The sequence below is a fragment of the Fukomys damarensis genome, unplaced genomic scaffold, assembly GCF_012274545.1.
Source record: "Fukomys damarensis isolate Sample0158 unplaced genomic scaffold, DMR_v1.0_HiC HiC_scaffold_16, whole genome shotgun sequence".
Classification (NCBI taxonomy): Eukaryota; Metazoa; Chordata; class Mammalia; order Rodentia; family Bathyergidae; genus Fukomys; species Fukomys damarensis.
In genome coordinates this window covers 31761743-31780848 of record NW_022900928.1, presented here as the reverse complement: position 1 = coordinate 31780848, position 19106 = coordinate 31761743, and the positions used below count along the sequence as shown (strand labels likewise).

Here is a 19106-nt window from a genome sequence, read left to right as displayed (position 1 = left end):
GCAAGGTCCTGGGTTCAATCACCAGTGCCACAGCAGGGGAGGGGAGCTGTGGGAGGATCTGATCAGATCATACTGGAGAGGGTCTTTGTCAGGTGGCAGGGCTCCAGGTCTTTTGTGGGTCCTTGTCATCTCTAATGCGTTGGCTTCTACACCCCAGGCATTACAGTGGACAAGTTCGGGCTGATTTACTTTGTGGATGGCACCATGATCAGACGTGTTGATCAGAATGGGATCATCTCTACCCTGCTGGGCTCTAATGATCTCACGTCAGCCCGGCCCCTCAGCTGTGATTCTGTCATGGATATTTCTCAGGTGAGAAGACTTTGTCTGCTAGAGCCCTGGGTCTGTGCACTCATCCTTGCATCTGCTACCCAGTCTGCTGGCCATTTGCCTGTGCACCGGAGAAGCCTTTAAAGGGTGCCCACCTGCTGCAGGGCCTGTAATGAGCACCAAGGGCATAAAGACAAGGAAGACTCTGCCCCTTACGCACACTGTCCTTGGGAGTCCACCATCAGGGGTAACCAGTGTGTGGCCCTAGTCGGGGCTCAGGGATCGGAGAAAAAAATTTTGCCCAAGGCTAACAGAGCAGGATGGACAAAGCTTTACACAGTGTGAATTTAAACCCACAGCCACTTGTACTTCATTTTAATAACACACACAGGTCCTTGTACATTGTCTATTCTCTCTCTAAACCATAAGCTAGTTGAAAACAGGAATTCCATCTTTTATCCTCAACTATAACTAGGTTGCCTGGTGTACAATAGGATTGTAGCCCATACTTGTTGATTGATTCATTGAGCAAGTGACTGACTCCTAGCTTTGCCACTTACTAGCTCAGATTTGTGAAGTCTTTTGAGCTTCATTTTTCGTATATGTAAAATTGAAATAATTCAGCCTGACAAGATTACCTTGAAAACACATGCAATGGTGCATGGACAGTTTCTCACACCACTCAGCACCAGAAATGAACAAGCAGAAGTTCTCAATCTCATTTTCACAAGGGAGACAACATTTGTGCCAGGTTTTAAAGTTTGAACAGGAGTTCAGTCGTGGCAGAAAGGAAAAGGAGACATTGCACACAAAACGTATGACGTGTGCAAAGGCACAAAAGTGCTAACGAACCTGGTACTTGGTTAGAGTTAATCTTTACCTTATGGGGAAATTTGGTGCAGTTCTCATCCAATTTGGTTTGTGACCAGAACCGTGAAGAGAATTGAGCCCATAAACCGAGGTACCACTACGTATATTAATATGGGCAGAAGGTACTGGCTTTCATTCCTCTTTTACCAATACCCAGCTATTTTACTGTTCCATGGGAATGAAGGAGGGAAGCCAGAGTGAGAACACGGCTCGGAGGCAAGAGTGCAAAAGGGAGAGCCAAGGAATTTGGGCCAGCTCCTCTGGGAAGAGACAAAGATCAGGTCTGAAATGAGATTGAGGGAGGCGTCAATAGGAAGGGAACAGAAGCTGTTGTGACCTGTTTCTTAAAAACTCAGCAATTCTGGCTGCACAGGCAGAACGTAACTCTGTACCTAGCAGCCAAAACAAGAACTTGCTGTGTGCCAGGCACTCCATTAAAAATGAGAATACAGAGATGAGTGTGACTTCTATTATCTTATTTAGCTGTCACAATAATCCCATGGGGTAGATATTACAAATAATAAACTGAGGCTTAGTAAAAGAAAATGCTTTTATAAAAGCAAAGACTTGTGCTAGGTTCCATCCGTGATATGGAAATGAATTTTTTAATGTACGTAATTGCCTAGAATAGTAACTGGCAACTAGTAACAGGACAAAAGCATTAGTTCCCTTAAAATCTATGAAGAGCTTCCTTATACATTATTTTATTTGATCTTCCCAACTATCCTAGGTAGTGTTTGTCACTCCCCTTCTAGTTCATTATTTAATAAACTTGGATAAGGGGACACTTCTAGTGAATGTGGAACTGCTGCAGGAAGCGAGGTTCGCCAGTCTCCATCCCACACTGTCCCTGTGCCGTGTGCTGATGGCTCTTTCATTTACTCCTTCACTCAGGTGACAGTGCCGTTATACAAGCACATCACCCTGCAACAAGGCCATCAACTCAGAGCACCTTAATAAAGGTACTGAATGCTGAGGACAAAGAGAAGGGAGCTCCCCTCCTGCTAGGACCCTTGAACCTAGGAGTTGCAGGAGACCTCCTCCCTCCGTTTTGGTGTTGGGAAATTAAGCCAAGCAGGATTATCACTAATCAGAGGTGAAGCACAAGAAGTTTAGCATTGCTGTGGTCCTGTGCAAGCTGTATGAAGGAGCGAGGAGCAACTCCAAGAGTACTGCCCTTCTCTTCTCCCAGGCACCTCTGTGCGCACTGGCACAAGGCAAGAGCGCAGAAGCACTTGCTGTTCATTTCTTCTGCTTTCCTCACCCCCTTCCTCTGCTGGCTTCCTCCTCCCCTCCTATCCACCCACTCATCAGAGCCCCATCTTTTCATCATAATGACAGGCAGAAAGGTCTCTCCAAGCAGGTCCCCAAGGTGCCACAGGACCAGAGGGCATGAAATATTTAGTGGCCAGTGTTGACAAGAAATGGGTTTTAAGAAATTGCAAACTCTCCTGTCGCTTCAGAGCAAACTGTGTTCTTGATGCAGCTGAAAGCTGGCATGAGTATACTCCAGAGACCCCTGGGAAGTGTAAGCAGCAGCCAGGCAGCAGCTCTGGAGAGTCTGCAGCTCCTTTCCTCTATGCAAACAAACAGACAGGCAGACAGACAGACGGGAATGGAGGATGAGGAGACGTGGGCTTTAGCCTGCAGGGTCTGAGGACTGGCTATTCAGAAGAACTAAGAATGGCCGGAAATGGTCTCATCATCTATGTACATAATTTACTGAGCTTCTTATTACGTTGCTAAATGACCACATGTACACCATAGAAAATTTCTGAAATTTAAAATCATAATAGAATAGTAAAATCACTTTAACATTTTGGCATATCTCCCTCAAGTTCTTAATCTCTTCTCTACCCATAATCTACCTTATTGTTATGTTTTTTCCTTTAATTGGCATCACCCTGTGCTTACAGTTCTAAAACCTGTTCTCTCTACTTAACACACAGCAAATATTTCCCCGTGTTATTGCAGACATTCCCTGTATCTGAACAACACCTTTAAGAATTGCACATACCATTATAATCTATGGGTAAACCCAGTGTGCTATATTTTATTTGCCCAATTCTCAGGTTTGGGCATCTGAGTTGGTCCCAGCTTTTTACCATTGTTAAAAATGGCTCCGATGAATACACTCATAGAGAATGGTGTATAAAAGCAAATTCCTCTAAGAGAACTTCTTATCTAAGGATACATAACTTGTTTGAGACGGCAAATTGGACCAACTATCAAAGGTTTTTAGGGGCTCAGTATCTCTAAGGTGATGAGTCTTTAGACAGGTCTGAAAAGTCAGCAGGAGGAATCAACTAGCAGTATGGGTGGTCTTCTTGGGGACACAATTGACAAAGGCTTCCCTTAGTACCCAGCATCTCCCAGTGTGATACATCTAACAATCCAGCTCCAAGTCCATTGAGCAAAACATTTCTTGCCCCAAACTCTGCCAAGTGCAATCCCCTAGGTGCCCACTTGAAGGCTTACCTTGACCCAAGCCAGTTTCTTTGCCTGGTTCAGAGAGGCTGTTTGGGCCCAGACCTCACAACCCCTGAATCCCACTGCCAAGTTCATTTATCCCTTCCAGGAGGACCTGCTCTCTAAGGTCCTACAAATCACTATGTAAAACAGGGCTTCTTAAACTTCATTGTGCACAGAAAACACAGAGGGATTTTCTCTAAAAGCAGATCCAGATTTGGTAAGGTTAGGATGAGTCTGCCACTCTGCATTCCTGAATGGCCTCCAAATGATGCCAAAGCTATTCTTTCTACTTCTGGTTCTCACTCTTTAAGGGGCAAGGATCCAATTGTGATTCCTAACTCTCCTTCAGAACCAAAGAGCTTTTGAAATAATGCCAGAGCCCAAGCCCGACCCAGGGATCTCGTTTAAGTGAGCCACAGTGAAATTTGTACGCTGATGTTTTCTTAAATGTCTACAGATAATTTGAATGAAGGGACAGTTTTGAGAATCGCTTCTCAGACAGAGGCCATGGTTATCTTGTCTTTACACCCCCAGTACAGTACCTGGCCATGTTATGACCTGAAGATGTGGGAAATCATCTTTCATACACATATCATATTGGACATTCATGAAGAGTACTTTAAAATCTCTGGATAGCTCCTACTGCATCCTCCAGACTCTATCTGCCTTCCCCTCCCACCTCCACAATAGCTTCAATGGTTGGAGCACCTACTGTGGACCAGGTTCCCTGCATGATTACATTGCTACTCTCCAGATGTGAATATTGAGCCTCAAAGTAACTTGCCCAGTGGCATAAGTGGTGGGGCTAGGATCAGAACCCAGACCCATCTGACTCCAATTTGTCCTCTTGCCTACTCTGTCTTCTTGCTGTTATCCACTTCTTCAGGTTTTGTCAGGCTGTAGAGACCATCCGATGTCTTGGTGACAGCTATTGAATAGTCTCCCTCAGGTCAGGAACACAGCAATCCATTTTTGATGCTAGGCTCGATGAGGATCAGTCAAGACCTTATGTGAAAGCCTTTTGGACACTACTGCAGCTTTTAGTGGGTGTGGGGTAGCGTGGGCATCTTGCCAGTCATCTGAGCGTTGGTGTCTCCATTGTCAGGTTCGCTTGGAGTGGCCCACAGACTTAGCCATCAACCCAATGGACAACTCTCTTTATGTACTCGACAACAATGTGGTCCTGCAAATCTCTGAGAACCATCAGGTACGCATCGTCGCAGGAAGGCCCATGCACTGCCAGGTCCCTGGCATCGACCACTTCCTGCTGAGCAAGGTGGCCATCCATGCAACCCTGGAGTCGGCCACTGCTTTGGCTGTTTCACACAACGGCGTCCTGTATATTGCTGAGACTGATGAGAAAAAGATCAACCGTATTAGGCAGGTCACCACTAGTGGAGAGATCTCGCTGGTTGCTGGGGCCCCCAGTGGCTGTGACTGTAAAAATGATGCCAACTGTGACTGTTTCTCTGGAGATGATGGTTATGCCAAGGATGCAAAGCTGAATACCCCCTCTTCGCTGGCTGTGTGTGCTGATGGGGAGCTCTATGTGGCCGACCTTGGGAATATCCGAATTCGGTTTATCCGGAAGAACAAGCCTTTCCTGAACACCCAGAACATGTATGAGCTATCTTCACCCATCGACCAGGAGCTGTACCTATTTGATACCAGTGGCAAGCATCTGTATACCCAAAGCCTGCCCACAGGTGACTACCTGTACAACTTCACCTATACTGGGGATGGTGATGTCACACTCATCACAGACAACAATGGCAACATGGTGAATGTCCGCCGAGATTCCACAGGGATGCCCCTCTGGCTGGTGGTCCCTGATGGCCAGATATACTGGATGACCATGGGCACCAACAGTGCACTCAGAAGTGTGACCACACAAGGCCATGAGTTGGCCATCATGACTTACCATAGCAATTCTGGCCTGCTGGCAACCAAAAGCAATGAAAACGGATGGACAACATTTTATGAGTAAGTATCAAGATAAGACCATGCAACGATTGTGTTTTTTAGATACATTGTAGGATTTGAGCTTAATTGATAGAGTATAAATTCTGGTATTTATTTCATTTTTATTCAGGATTTGGCATGTAAACCATCACGTATAATGTGCTCTGCAGGTTCCTATTGCAAATGATTCCGCCTAAAAAGGAAGTGGTGCAGTGCAGAAAGCATGAGCTTAGGAGTCAGAGGAGTTCAGCTTCAATCTCAGCTCTATCGCAGACTTAATCTCTCTAGGCCTCAGTTTCCATACCTTTAAAATGGATAGAGTAGACACCTGCCCAGAATACCACAGGGCAATAGTGTAGATGAAAAGTACTTGATGAAGTGCTAGCACCTTCATAGGACCACTGCCCAGAAATATGGCCGTATGAGAAAGAACATCCATGTGGATGAATTTTCCACATAAGCAAAGCTCACATTTTCAATTCCAAAAACTGGTTTTTTATTTTAACCATTTTGGATGAACTTCTTATGAAATAAATTACAAGTGACCCTTCTCAAACACATGTTACAAATATATAATGTATAATCTTTCTTCTTATGAGTCAGGAACATTAACACTGAACAACAGCAATTGCATACTATGTTGTATTAGGGTGACAACTTCCAGAAGTGGAGAGACAAGGACACAAAGCCCTTGGCGCCTTCCTGATGTGATTTTAAACTATTCTTTCATTAGCTCTTGTATCTACCAGGTATAGTTTCACTGCCCCTTCTCTCTGTGTGGTGCTGTGGTATCACTGTTTTCAGTCAGAGTGCAAACCTCAAGTAGCTACTTCCTTCTTCATCAGCATAGAGCTGCTTAAGTGTGTGGTCAGAGAAATGCAAGTTTAGCTTATTACAATCATAATCAGAATTAAATACACATAAAATCTGAAGTGTTTCTCTATGAGACACTTTTATGAATGGATCCTGTAATATCTTTTTCTATTCAGATCTTTTTAAGCTTCTTTTTGAGATCCTAGCCACGTTCTGGATGAAGAGGACTGCTGAGTACATTACACTACCTGAGTATAAGTATTCAGAGGATGGGAAAGGACCTGGTCTTGGTGCTACATTCATTCTCACAAAAACAGCTCAGGGTCACAGGAGATATTATCTGCCTTACAGAAATAGAAACTGAGGCCTGTAGTGACTCCTTTGCCTGCTGGTCTACAGAACATGGCAGAACAGGGGACTGCTCTCAATTCTGAGGCCAGCTCTGCTGTTTCATTTCTGCCCTCCCCTACCTCCCAGCCAAGTTTGTTAAGCCTAAATGAAGTTGAACACTTGGATCCTATATTTTACTCAGACTGGATCAAGCATCAATTTCTCACATAGTCTAAAGGAAAAGTATCTATAATTGATTTCTAAATATAATTTGCACCGAAAAATGTCACAGCATTTTGTACAAAGTTCACTAGTTAAATTCCTTTCTCGAAACAAGGGCCTCGTTAATTGCAAAGAAAAGACAAAGATCCAGGAAAACAGCAATTATCTTGATTAACTCATTGAAATGGAAATACGCTAAATAATTCAATTTTCCCCATTACCCAATGGAATAGAAATCTCTTATACATTATTTAGCCAATACAGGGGTTTCTTTGTCAGGGCAAATCTGTGTACTCATTAGTTCCCAAGGTCACTCTCTTAGAGCCACGCTGAATACTTACACATCACTGCCACCATTACTCCACACCACTCCTGAAGCCTAAAACACTTTCCTGCACCTCTGACAGAAAGGATCCGGCCCTCTCTCTTTCCTGCCTAAAATATGCAGTTGATGTTTTATAAAGAAAGAAAAGTCATTATAATTGCTTTTTATAAAACAGCATTTGAAATTCCAAAGAATCCATCTTATCACAGTACACAGGTTCCTCGCTGACACAAACCAGAAGTGAAAGATAAAGGTCCTAAAATAGAAGGAGAAATTCATTTGGGGAGGATACTACTGCATGTTAGGCTCTTTCCCATTTAATATCCACAGCACCTACCCAGATGTCAAGCCCGTCACTTGATACACAGATATATTAGCAAGGGTCTTACAGTCAGTCATTAACTCAGACAGTAGGGATTATCATCTACATCTTTTTATCTGTAAATACACTAAGCACAGAGAAACTGGATAACAAGCTTCAAATCATACAGTGAGTGCAGAGCAAAGCCGGAACATAAGTTTGTGTTCCTCCAGCTGCACTGGCTGGATTCACCTGTATTCTTCCTGATTCATTCTCTTTTTTTTTGATAGAGATTAAAACAGTTTCTATGCTGTGATAGTATGAGCTTCAAACTTTCAATGAGAAGGAACATGGAAAGCTAAGTGATTGCTGCTGCTGCTGCTGTTATCTCAAGCAATACTGTGGCAGTATTAGTGATTACAGAAATGTTACTCGGACATGAGAGATATTACCCAGGTTCAGTTTGGAAGTGAGCTAATCAAAGAAACAAACAAGTCTTAACCGAGGTAGAAATCAGAGGTCATGCGTTAAGTATGAGACATCAAGGTATGGAGTAAGAAAGAGGCCAGGTCCCTAGAATATCCAGTGTGGGCTAGAAGATGGCATGCACTTCTTAACCGAGGTAGAAATCAGAGGTCATGCGTTAAGTATGAGACATCAAGGTATGGAGTAAGAGGCCAGGTCCCTAGAATATCCAGTGTGGGCTAGAAGATGGCATGCAGAGTGGGCAAAAGCAAAGTGGTACATTTAGATGGAAACAAAGCAAGAATGCCAGATACCCATTCCCACTGGACTATGGGCTGTTTAGTTGACTTAGGGCAAGCTAGCTGTCTTCCGGACCCAAATCTCAACCAGACAGAAATAATCACTACCTTACTCCATTTCTGGGCCATTCTGATGATCAAAAGACTAAATTAATACTGAAAATAAAACTACTTTGCTAACTGGGAGGCTCCTTAGAGATAAGGGTATGCTGTTATTATTCATGATGATATTTCTTAGCAAGGATCTATATAGGTTTTGCCAATGAACAAATTGCTTTTAGAGAATTTTTTTCTCCCTTTCACTCCATGAGACAGCTTAGTGGATTCAATCCCAAATGTTCTATCTAATGTTTTAAAAAAAATCAGCCTAGGCTTGACTGTGACATGGGCTATTACTAAAATAAGCTGTAAGCTGACTTTATTGATCCTCTTAACAGATTAAATAATACATCTAACATAAACATCATACACTGGAGAGCAACTCCACTTAAAGAGTTCACAGTTAAGGAATGAAGGTTACTTTTCTTTCCTTGGACCACAGGTCTACGGATGAAAACCGAGGAGCCAGCAGTGCAGGTTTCATCTCCAGGTAGCGGCATCACTGCTTTCAGAGGTGGCTCCTGGTTACATAGCATTTCGTGGGCAAGAAAATGGCCTAGTAGCTGGATCCCAAACTGACTTGCTGGGTGGGCCTGAGCACGCAGCTTTCAAAGTTTCCTGGGGTGAAGTGGCTCTGCCCCACTCCGCGCCCTGTGACAGCTGTGACACTGAGGCTCACATTAACTACTCATTTTTCACTGTGTTGAGCTTAGCGCTCGCTACCTTGTAAGTACTTTATAAGCGAAGTGTGACTGTAGGAGAGAAAGAAAGAACAGAAAACTCTGCTGTGGTAAGGAGAATGCTAGATTTAGATCCCAGCTCCAGCATTATCATCGCTCCTGGCAGGGAGCAGAATTCAACTCAAATTGTTCAAATGAAAAGTTTTGGCTTAAACTGGGCATGGTGGCACACAACCTGTAATCCCAGCACTCGGGAGGCTCACTGTGAGTTCGAGACCAGCCTGGGCTACATAGTGATTTCCAGGTCAGTCTCAACTACATAGTGAGACCCTGTCTCAAAAAACCAAACAAAACAAAAAAAAATTTTGGCTTTTGGTTTTTGTTTCGGCACATGAGAGCCAACCTGAGCATCATTCCAAACTTTACCATGAGAATAATCCAGACAAAAGGCAAATTCAAGTGTCTTCCTTGAACTCTTTCTGAAGTGACAAAAGTAACCAATTGGCCCAACCCAAGGACTGACAGACAGACAGGTAGTGAGCTGTAACTTCCCTGGGTAGGTGAAACCACACTCCAGTAAGAGGAGCTTACCTAGGGTGGCTGGCATTTTCACGAAGGCTAAGTATGTCTGGACAGGAGAGCATGCAGCCCTTAGAGGCTGCAGAAATTAGGAGAGTCTCCACACCCTCTTCAGGATCTTTCTCTACAAACCACACCAGGAACATTTCCACTGAAGAAAGCAGAGAAAGATTTAAGCCAGTATTCCTTGTGGCAGACCCAGGGGAGGAGTGGCAGCAGGTACCGAGAAGGGCACACAGATACTGATTGTTCCCCCCAGTCCCTGCTACCCTGTCTCCCTCAGGAGCAAAAGCCTCCATCTGAGAAGAAAGGGCAGCTAGCTGTCTTTAGACATGGTGAAAACCCACTCAGCTGCACAAGAGAGAAGGGGAGGAAAATAACCACTGCTGGAAGTGCAGCAAGAATATATAATAAGCCCAGAACTACCACTGAGAAGAGGCGGAACACTGAAGAGCACAGTCCTGATGTACAGGGACACGCGTACTTAAGGCTGAGGACAGGTACCATAGAGACAGGACCACAGAGAACTCTCCCACCCCTCCCCAGCCAGCTAAAGAGCAAAGCAACACAGGGGACAGAATCCTATGGGATAAGGATAAAAATGGAGGCACCAGAGCATGGAAAGAGACCCTCTCTGAGACACAGCACAGAGGGAGAACCTAAACTGGAAACAGAATAGACCCTGCACCAGAGGGGGGAAAAAATCCTCCTGCAAACCAGCATCTTACCCTAAATGTAAAATTTGTTAGAGAGACTTAAAGCCCATGAGGCACAGAGGTTAACCATAGAAACAGCAAACCTCCAAGGTAACCCAAATCCTAACTAAATTAATACAAACCCCCCACTAATGTCCTAGCAGAAGGAACCTCATCCACCAGCCACAGAGATGCACACCTGTAATCCCAGCTACTAGAGAGGCTGAGTGAGACAGGAGAATCTTGAGCTTTAGGCCAGCCTCGGCAACTTACCAAGACTCTGTCTCAAAATGAAAAATTTGAAAGGCTGGAGATATAACTTAGTGGTAGAACATCCCTGGTTCAATCCCAAGTACTGCCAAGAAAAAGGAAAAAGGAAACTCCATAGCCATTTCCAGGCATAAACCATCCCCTCAGTCTCTACTGTGCTACACAAGATGTCACATTTTTCAACTGAACATGCAAAAGGCAAGAAAAAGCAAAAATGGAATCATCAGAACCACATTCGGATGTGACACAGATGTTGGAACTATCTTTCAGAGAATTTAAATAGCTGTAATTATATTAAAAGCTCTAGTGGAAAAGGTGAACAATGTTCAGGATGAGATGGATAATTTCAGGAGAGAGATGGCAACTGTGAGAAAGAATCATACGGAAATAGTTACAGAGATAAAGAATGCTTTGGATGGGCTCATTGCTCCCGGTGGTGGTGTGACACAGAAGATAGGTCAATAGAAGTTACCCCCAAACAGATACACCAAGAGAAGACATTCAGAGCAGTGCATCCAAGAGCTGTGAATAGAGTGGTCTAACATACATGTAACTGGAATTCCAGGAGGAAAGAGAAGAAATAGGCAGAAGAAATATTTGAGGAAATAGTATCCAAGAAATGTTCATAATTAAAAACAGATCCAAATCTGAAAAAAAAAAAAAACACCAGGCAGAGTACACACAAACACACATTCCTAGCCATATCATATTCAAACCACCAAATACAACATAAAATCTTGAAAGCACCCTGTAAAAGGGGAGGGAGAATTTTATAAGAGCAACAAGGATAAAAATTACAGCCAACTTCTTATCAGAAACCATGCAAACTAGAAGACAAAAAGTACAGAAAAGAAACAACAAAAAAACTCTCCACTCAGATATGATGTTCAACAAAAATATGTTTCAAATAAAGCTGTGTTCTAGAGATACAGACAGGAGTAAGAAACCAAAGAAGGAGGCTGAGGCACGCAGGCACTTCAAACAGAATAGCAGTACTGACGCTCAGACTGATGCTCGCAGTGACACAGGAGTAGGGTACCGTTAGTGACACCGTGAAAGCCGGAGAAACCACCGGGTAGAAGATGCGGTCAGGTATGAAGGCAGCTGCTATGGGAGGTATGAGAGCACTGAAGGAAAGCCAGGGAAAGCTTGTTCTGACCTCCAGCCTCTTGCCAATGTGCACACCCTGCCACCCTGAATTAACCTAAGCAGAAGTGAGCCAGCACAGTCTACAGGGGTTGAGTCTCTGGGCAGAGAGAAGAGCAGAGAATGGACAGGGGGGCAGAATAACCAGCACGGGGACTCACCAGCTCTGTGCCCTGTTAGACGTAAGTGGCACAGCCAGGATTCAATCCTAAACCTGTTGAATCCTGAACACTTTCCCAGATGCACTGCCTCAGTACAGCATCAGAGAGGGGCAAGACCGACAGTGGGAGGGGGGACCAGATCTGGGGAACCCTAAAGGTTAGAACTCACTGTAGGAACTTAACTTTATATGAAGTGGATATCAAGTACCAATTTTACTGAAGAAGTAAGAAAGTTCCCTGGCTCTGACACCATTTTAGAGAAGCCAGTGATGTAATGATGCCATCCATTCCGCTGACCTAGGGCCAAGAAGACTATCGGTGCGCATGGGCTGTGAACTCGAATTACTCGCAGATGATGGCATCCAATTCCCTTGTTGGCGATGGTGTGGTTTGCCGCAGTCATAGATGACAGTCACAAAAATCAGATCTTTACTTTTCAACCAAAAAGTTGAGATCAGCAAAAGTTTAGTAAGGAAAAGGCAATTTGGCATTTTCCTCACTAGCTGCGCATAGTAATGGCGTGGGATGGAGTATCAAGTGTGAAGAAAAAAGCCTCGCAGTGTGTGTGAAGATACCCTTTAGCGGGCCTCTTCTGAGAGCCAAGTTCACATCAACTATATGAATCTTTTATGTGTTTTCTTTCACTGTGCTCCAAAGATGCTTTGGAAAAATAGAGCAAAAAAATGTCAGTGGAAGGAAATAATGGAGAGGCAATCATCTGGCCATCTCTGGCCCCTCTCCCCTACCCCTCGCTGAGGGCTTGGCATTGCTACAAAGTCAACTGCTGCAGTAGCCAAGCAAAGCATCTTGAAGGGAAAACTGTCAGTCTTCTTGACATACTTGACGCTTCCAAACAGAATTTTTTTATTTGACACAATGATGAACACAAAGGCTTTGGTTTGAAACACTATCATTTTTATAGACAGCTTAAAAAAAAATACACATTTGCTAAGGTCAGACAGACCTGACTTTGAATCTGTATCCTTTACTAACTGTAGTTTTAAGCAAGTAACTTATCCTCCCAGGGCCTCATGAGCACCATTGCAAAAGGACAATAATAATCCCTACCTCAAAAAAGTGATTATGTGGGCTGGGTATTTAGCTCAGCGACACTCCGCCTGCCTTGCAAGCTCAAGGTCCTGAGTTTGATCCCCGGTAACAAAAAAAATTTTTTTTAAAGATTATGTGCGTGATGTTACTCTGTGAATATTATTGAGCTTTCCCTTCCTCGTGGGGACGGGGTGCAGCAAATAAAACAGATGAAATGAATTACTCTCAATCATGTCTTAGAAAAATCAACAAAAGGACTGGGAGTGTAACAGTATTAGAGTGCTTGTCTAGCAGGCATGAGGCCCTGGATTCAATCTCTAGTAACTGCAGAAAAACCTACTATTTACTTATATGTCTTCATTCATTCACTGAACATTTTTTAGTGCCTTCTCTATGCCAAGTGCTTCTCTGGGCACTGAGGATACAGACAAGGTCTCTGTCCTCATTGAGCTTGTGTTCTAATGGTGGAGACAGACCACAGTAAGCAAAGAAACAGGATAGTGGGTATAATGAAGACAGTGCAGTAAGATACTTTGATAGAGATGGCAGAACCTGTTTTGGAAAAGGTGGTCAGGGAAGCCCTTATCAACATAGTAGCCTGTGAACTGAGACATGAATGATGAAAGGAATTAGCCATATTAGTATTGCGGGGAAAAGCATGCCCTGCAAAGGGAACAGTAAGTGTGAGCATCCCCCAGCATGGATTGAGCTTTGCATGTTGGGGGAACAGAAACAGATGCAGAGAAATACAGATCAGCGCTCAAGAGGAAGTTAGAAAGAGAGGCAGGAAGGAGTCAGGTCATACAGCCAACATTCATTCACACTAAGCATCTACTATGTGCCCAGCACTCTAAGTTCTGAAAATACAGCAGTATCCAGTTGAAGTCTCTGTGTCGGGGAGGTGACATTCCAGGGAGGACAGTCTCCTGGGGTCCTGAAGGTCCTAGTAAGAAGTTTGCATTTAGTATTGAGGCCATACTCTTAAGTGAAATAAATAAGACATACGTGTAAACACCGACTAGCTTCTCTGGTGTGAAAAACTAAAAGTGTAAGTAAGATCTAAATTGTATAACTGATAATGTGAAATAGGAAGAAAAGAGCTAAAGGTGTAGGGGAAGTGGTAAGGGTAGGGGAAAGGAAATAAGGGACAAGAAAAAATATGAGAAAAGGGAAAATGGAAACAAAGTCTTTGTAAATAGGGGAGAGTGGGGGTGAAGGGAGGGCAGGGGTATGGGGGAAAAAATGAGAACCAAGACCTGTCATGTAAAGGTACAAGATCCCAATGATGAATGTAACTGTACTATATACTTAAAGAGTACCAATAAACTCAATAAGATTTTTTTAAAAAGAGAGAAGTTTGCATTCAGGTACTCAATAAGATTTTTTTAAAAAGAGAGAAGTTTGCATTCAGGGCTGGGATTTAGCTCAGTGGTGCCACACCTGCCTTACAATCCCAAGGTCATGAGTTTGATCCCCAATACCCCAAAAAAAAAAAGAATGCATTCAAATAGGCTGCCGCTTTTGGTCTTCACAGTATCTCTGTGAGACATGCAGAGGAGGAAACTCACTGAGGTTGTTCTATGTAACCTGCCTGAAGTACTATCACTTGTGGTGGGGGCTTGAAGGTTAAAAGGAAAAGATAACTGAGTACCCATCTTCCAGGATCATGCTGCTGGCATGCACTGAGCCAGTATTTAAATCCTAGACCATCTGGCTCCAAAGACCTTCCCATACCAAATGTTCCTTCCATTTCTCATGGTTAGAAAGAAAGAAAACTTGCCAAAGCTTTGTGGGCTCCCATAATTAAAGCTATGAAACACATAACTAAGCCATTGTCTAAATGTCACCCAATCACAGGACTGGGGCTTGAGGCAGCCACTTGGAACGTAGGGAGTGCAGAGAATGGCCCCTTCCAAGTCTCTGCACCTTGCTGGAGCAGCTCTCAGCATCTCTGTGTGAAACAGAAAGGGTTCTGTGGAGGTGGCCCATGGGGCAGAATCCAGGGGATGGGCAGCTCCAGTTCTTTCCACGCAAAGTCAGAAAGGCAAGAACTTCTGCTCTGATGGGATAATCACAGGCATTGATCTAGCAGCAGGGAGATCCAGTGGCATTTCTCAAGCTCTGGAAGATAGAGAAATGAATGAATAGGAGACAATTTTATAAATTGGTTGCTCCATTTCATGTTCATTTAATTAAGACATTCAGCCTTCTAATGGAAAATGTGAGGAGTGGAAATTACTGGGTTTTGGCCCTCTAGTATAAAATGAAAACCAGATCTGGAAGGCATGGGGCTTTTCATTGTATCTTCTTCAGGCTCAATTTAATTATGCAGAACAGGCTACCTTCAATAATAATTACAATTGTCTGCCTTGATACAAAGCCTCATTCTGTCTTGGAGACTAAAACTGGGGAAATGCCTGGGGAGATTGCTGAGGTATCATTTAGCCAGAGCAGTCACTTCCATATTTGTGCATTCAGTAGATACTCATTCGTACCTACTGTACGTCCAGTTCTGCGAGTCCTATTGGAGGTAGCATGCAAATCCATCAATCTCTCCTCTCCTAAAGAGCAAGAAAGAGGCCTTGCTTGTTCGATCCTGCTTTCACTTAGCAACATTCCCTGCCTGATTTCTCCTTAGTGGTTCCACTACTGCTGAAGCAAGGATGAACCCACAGCCAGGCACCCTGGTTTGCTGTACTGACATGGATTGAGCTTGGCTTGTGTGGGGAACAGAAACAGATGCAGAGAAATACAGAAGATCAGAGTTCAAGGGGAAGTCCGAAAGAGAGGTGGGAAGGAAGGAGTCAGGTTATACAGCCAACATTCACTCACATTGAGTAGCTACTGTGTGCCCAGCATTCTAAATTCGGGGAATACAGCAGTAACCAGTTAAAGTCCCTGCCTCAGTGAGGAGACATTCCAGTGAGGACAGTCTCCTGGGGTCATGCGCAGACCAGGAGTATCCTTCCCACTTTATGGATTAGAAAAGAAACTTACAGAGGCAAATCATTTTCCTGCAGTCAAATATTAGTAGGTGAGTCAGATCCTGATAACTATGTGCTGTGCGCTGAGCAAGGAATGTGGAAGTCAGGGGAATATAGCAGACTAGAAAAAAAGGCAGAAACGCGCAAAACCATGGCAAGAGGCAGAACATGCCAAGTTCCAGCTATAGCATTGTCGTATTTCTGCAAGTCAGTGCTGCCCTTTGGTTTCCAGGTACGACGGTTTTGGCCGCCTGACAAATGTGACCTTCCCTACTGGCCAAGTGAGCAGTTTCCGAAGTGACACAGACAGCTCTGTGCATGTCCAGGTAGAGACCTCCAGCAAGGACGATGTCACCATAACCACCAACCTGTCTGCCTCAGGTGCCTTCTACACTCTACTGCAAGGTAAGTGAGGCATGGCCTGGCAACTGAGATACGAGGGTGGGAAGACCCCTTTGGAAGAGGATGACCCTAAAAATAAGCTGCTACAGGAGCTGCCCATGAACAGGAAAGAACTATGACTGGTTTCTCTCTGTATTGCTGCCTAATATGCAATCCCATAAGCCAGAGTACTGTAAATTCTTTCCCAGAATCTTTGAAGCAGTATTTCATTGTCCCCTCCCATTATCATCAGAACAAAGAGGAAAGAATCCATTAGCTGCTAATCCAGGTGACCTCGTTATTCTGCCATTCTAATGGTTCCCAGATTAAAAGACTTATGCTCACACTGGGGCGGGCAAGGACAAAGGATGAGAATAATTACACCTAATTATGAAAGGGATTTGGTCATGGAGAAGTCCTTCCTAAAGCCCTGACAAGGTTTGTGCCTCTGCTAGGATTCCATAGAAAAGAGACACTTCTCTACATCCATCAGCTCTTCCCTGATACACATGGATCTTTTAGCTTCAGGTAAATCACAGTAGTAGAATCTTGGTGTGAGCTGTCTACCTCAACGGTTCTCATGAGGTATGCTGACCCAAGGTTTTGTTGGATTAAGTAAGCATGGGGGAAAAAAAGAAAGAAAAGAAGAAGCCATCACTAAAGAAACTCCTGCCTAACTTTTTCCCTCAGGCTTTGACACAAAAGAGTAGAAAAGGAGCTCAGGGCTGGAAGGTAGAGGCCCAATTTCTAGTTCTGACTCTGCTACCACATCACCCACTGTGGCCCTTGGGAAGAATAAAAAGCAAGTTGAAGCTATGTTAAGTGGGGTGAGGCAGTGCAGAGAGAGCAGGGATTCTGAATGGACCCAGGGGCCCTGTGCCTGCTGTGCTGGTTCCCACCTGTGTGAACTGGGGGAGCCATTTTTCTCTGAGCTCAGTTTCTCTGTCTGGCAAATGATGCTGTGTTGTGACACCTTTCTCACAGAGTTGCTCAGATGATCTCTTTATACACTGGAAAGTGATAGCATCAGCCGGGCAGAGTATTGCTCAGGAAGTGCTTCTTGAGCTAATTAACTGAGCAATTCATTAGAAAGCAGTTTGATTTACCATTAGAAAAAAAAAGTTTGTATACCTATTTCTACCTGCACTTTTTATTCCCAAAGGTGGCCTTTTGCCTTTCAGAGAACTCAAGGAACAATAATGGTTCTCAAAGAAAGAGGAATCAAACTCTAGCATTTCTTCCCCAACCAAGCACCTTTAATGATGGGTTGGGACATCTCTTCCCCCACACACACCAGCAATTTATCCCCCAATAGGACTATTGCCAAGAGAAGGTACCAGCTCCCAGCCAGCCAGGATTCTGCCTGACCAAGAATGGCAGGGCCAGTGATTGCTTAGACATGTGTCCTGTTCTTCAGGCCTATTTTCTTCTCTGTGGTTAAGAATTGTTCCATCTGTCCACTGCAAGATGCTAAACTAGGGATATTTTTCAAAAAGGTTGATGCAGTCTTCTCTATTTTGGGCAACTTTTTTAAATTCAAAAGTGCCACACTTTCCAATTTTAAAATGTACCACCAATTTAATAACCTTTCAGATGGAAGAAAAAACTAGGTACTGCTCAACATGCATCCCTGGATTATAAGACACATTCCAATTTTAGGAACATTACTCTTTGAAAGAAAAGGTGCACCCTGGAATCCAGGAAGCACAGTACCTGTTTTCCCCTTTGGCACCTCTGTCACATCCCTTACCTTCTTGATAACCTACCAGGCTCGGATGCTCAGCTTTGCAAGCGCCTCAGTAGAGTCTTTGTGAAAAGCTCTTTCAGTTTCATCTTCTATCTGAACTACAGGAAGCAATAAGAAGCAGCTACTAATGAGTAGCAGCCTTGGGAAGTCACAGCCTGTATCAAATGGGGATCATGTGAGTCGGGCCTCTGCAGATGTTGGTCCATCCAAACTCACTATAATAGGCATATGTGGATTCAGCAAGGAGCAGTGTTAAAAGATAAATTGACACAGGCTTTTTCGTTCTTCCAAGGAAGTAAAATACAGATTGTCAGTGAATAATGCATAGCAACATTGAGGCAGGTTTTAGAATTCGTATATGTGGAGAGAAAGCATGGAAATATGGAGTCAGGGTAGGGGGACAATTTGATGCCATTCTAGCGGGGAAGAATGGGAGAGGGGTTCCACTGAAAACTATATCCTTATGGCTTGACATAGCTCGGGACATATCTTGCTTACGCCAGCAAATACTGAGCTCATAAAAATATAATAATATTGATAGCTGACATTTTTGGAGTACTTACTAACTTCACACTATATTTTTAGCATTTGATATTTTAGCCCTATTTAATCTTTACAACAGGCCTATGAGGTCGGTATTACCAATGCCTCCACTTTCCAAATGAAGGCAACAGTTAGGCAGCTTGCCCCAAGTCACACACCTAAAAGACTATTGAACCCACATAAACCAGTTCCAAAACCCATTCTCCAGACCACAAATGAGACACTCAAGGTAATGGGGAGATATTGAAGGGCTGTGAAAAGTACTAGAAAAATACCCCGTGGTGGCTGTGTGAAGTGGAATAGCAGAGACACAGCAGAGATGATGAGAATACACATGACAATGCCTAGGACGGTGTCACAAACATCAAACTAGTAATAACCAACATTGATATAATAACCAGATTGATATAATCCTGTCAGTGAGTACTGTTCTCAGCAATTC

General features: G+C 43.8%; 1 protein-coding gene across 1 annotated transcript in view; it reads left to right on the top strand.

Annotated features, from left to right (window-relative positions):
- Nucleotides 1-19106, top strand: part of Tenm4 (teneurin transmembrane protein 4) — a 724757-nt gene that overhangs the window by 683934 nt on the left and 21717 nt on the right. Inside the window, exons 26-28 of the mRNA XM_033763938.1 lie at nucleotides 158-312; nucleotides 4718-5595; nucleotides 16226-16398. Of these exons, the coding sequence (XP_033619829.1) occupies nucleotides 158-312; nucleotides 4718-5595; nucleotides 16226-16398 (1206 nt within the window). The remainder of the gene's footprint in view (nucleotides 1-157; nucleotides 313-4717; nucleotides 5596-16225; nucleotides 16399-19106) is intronic.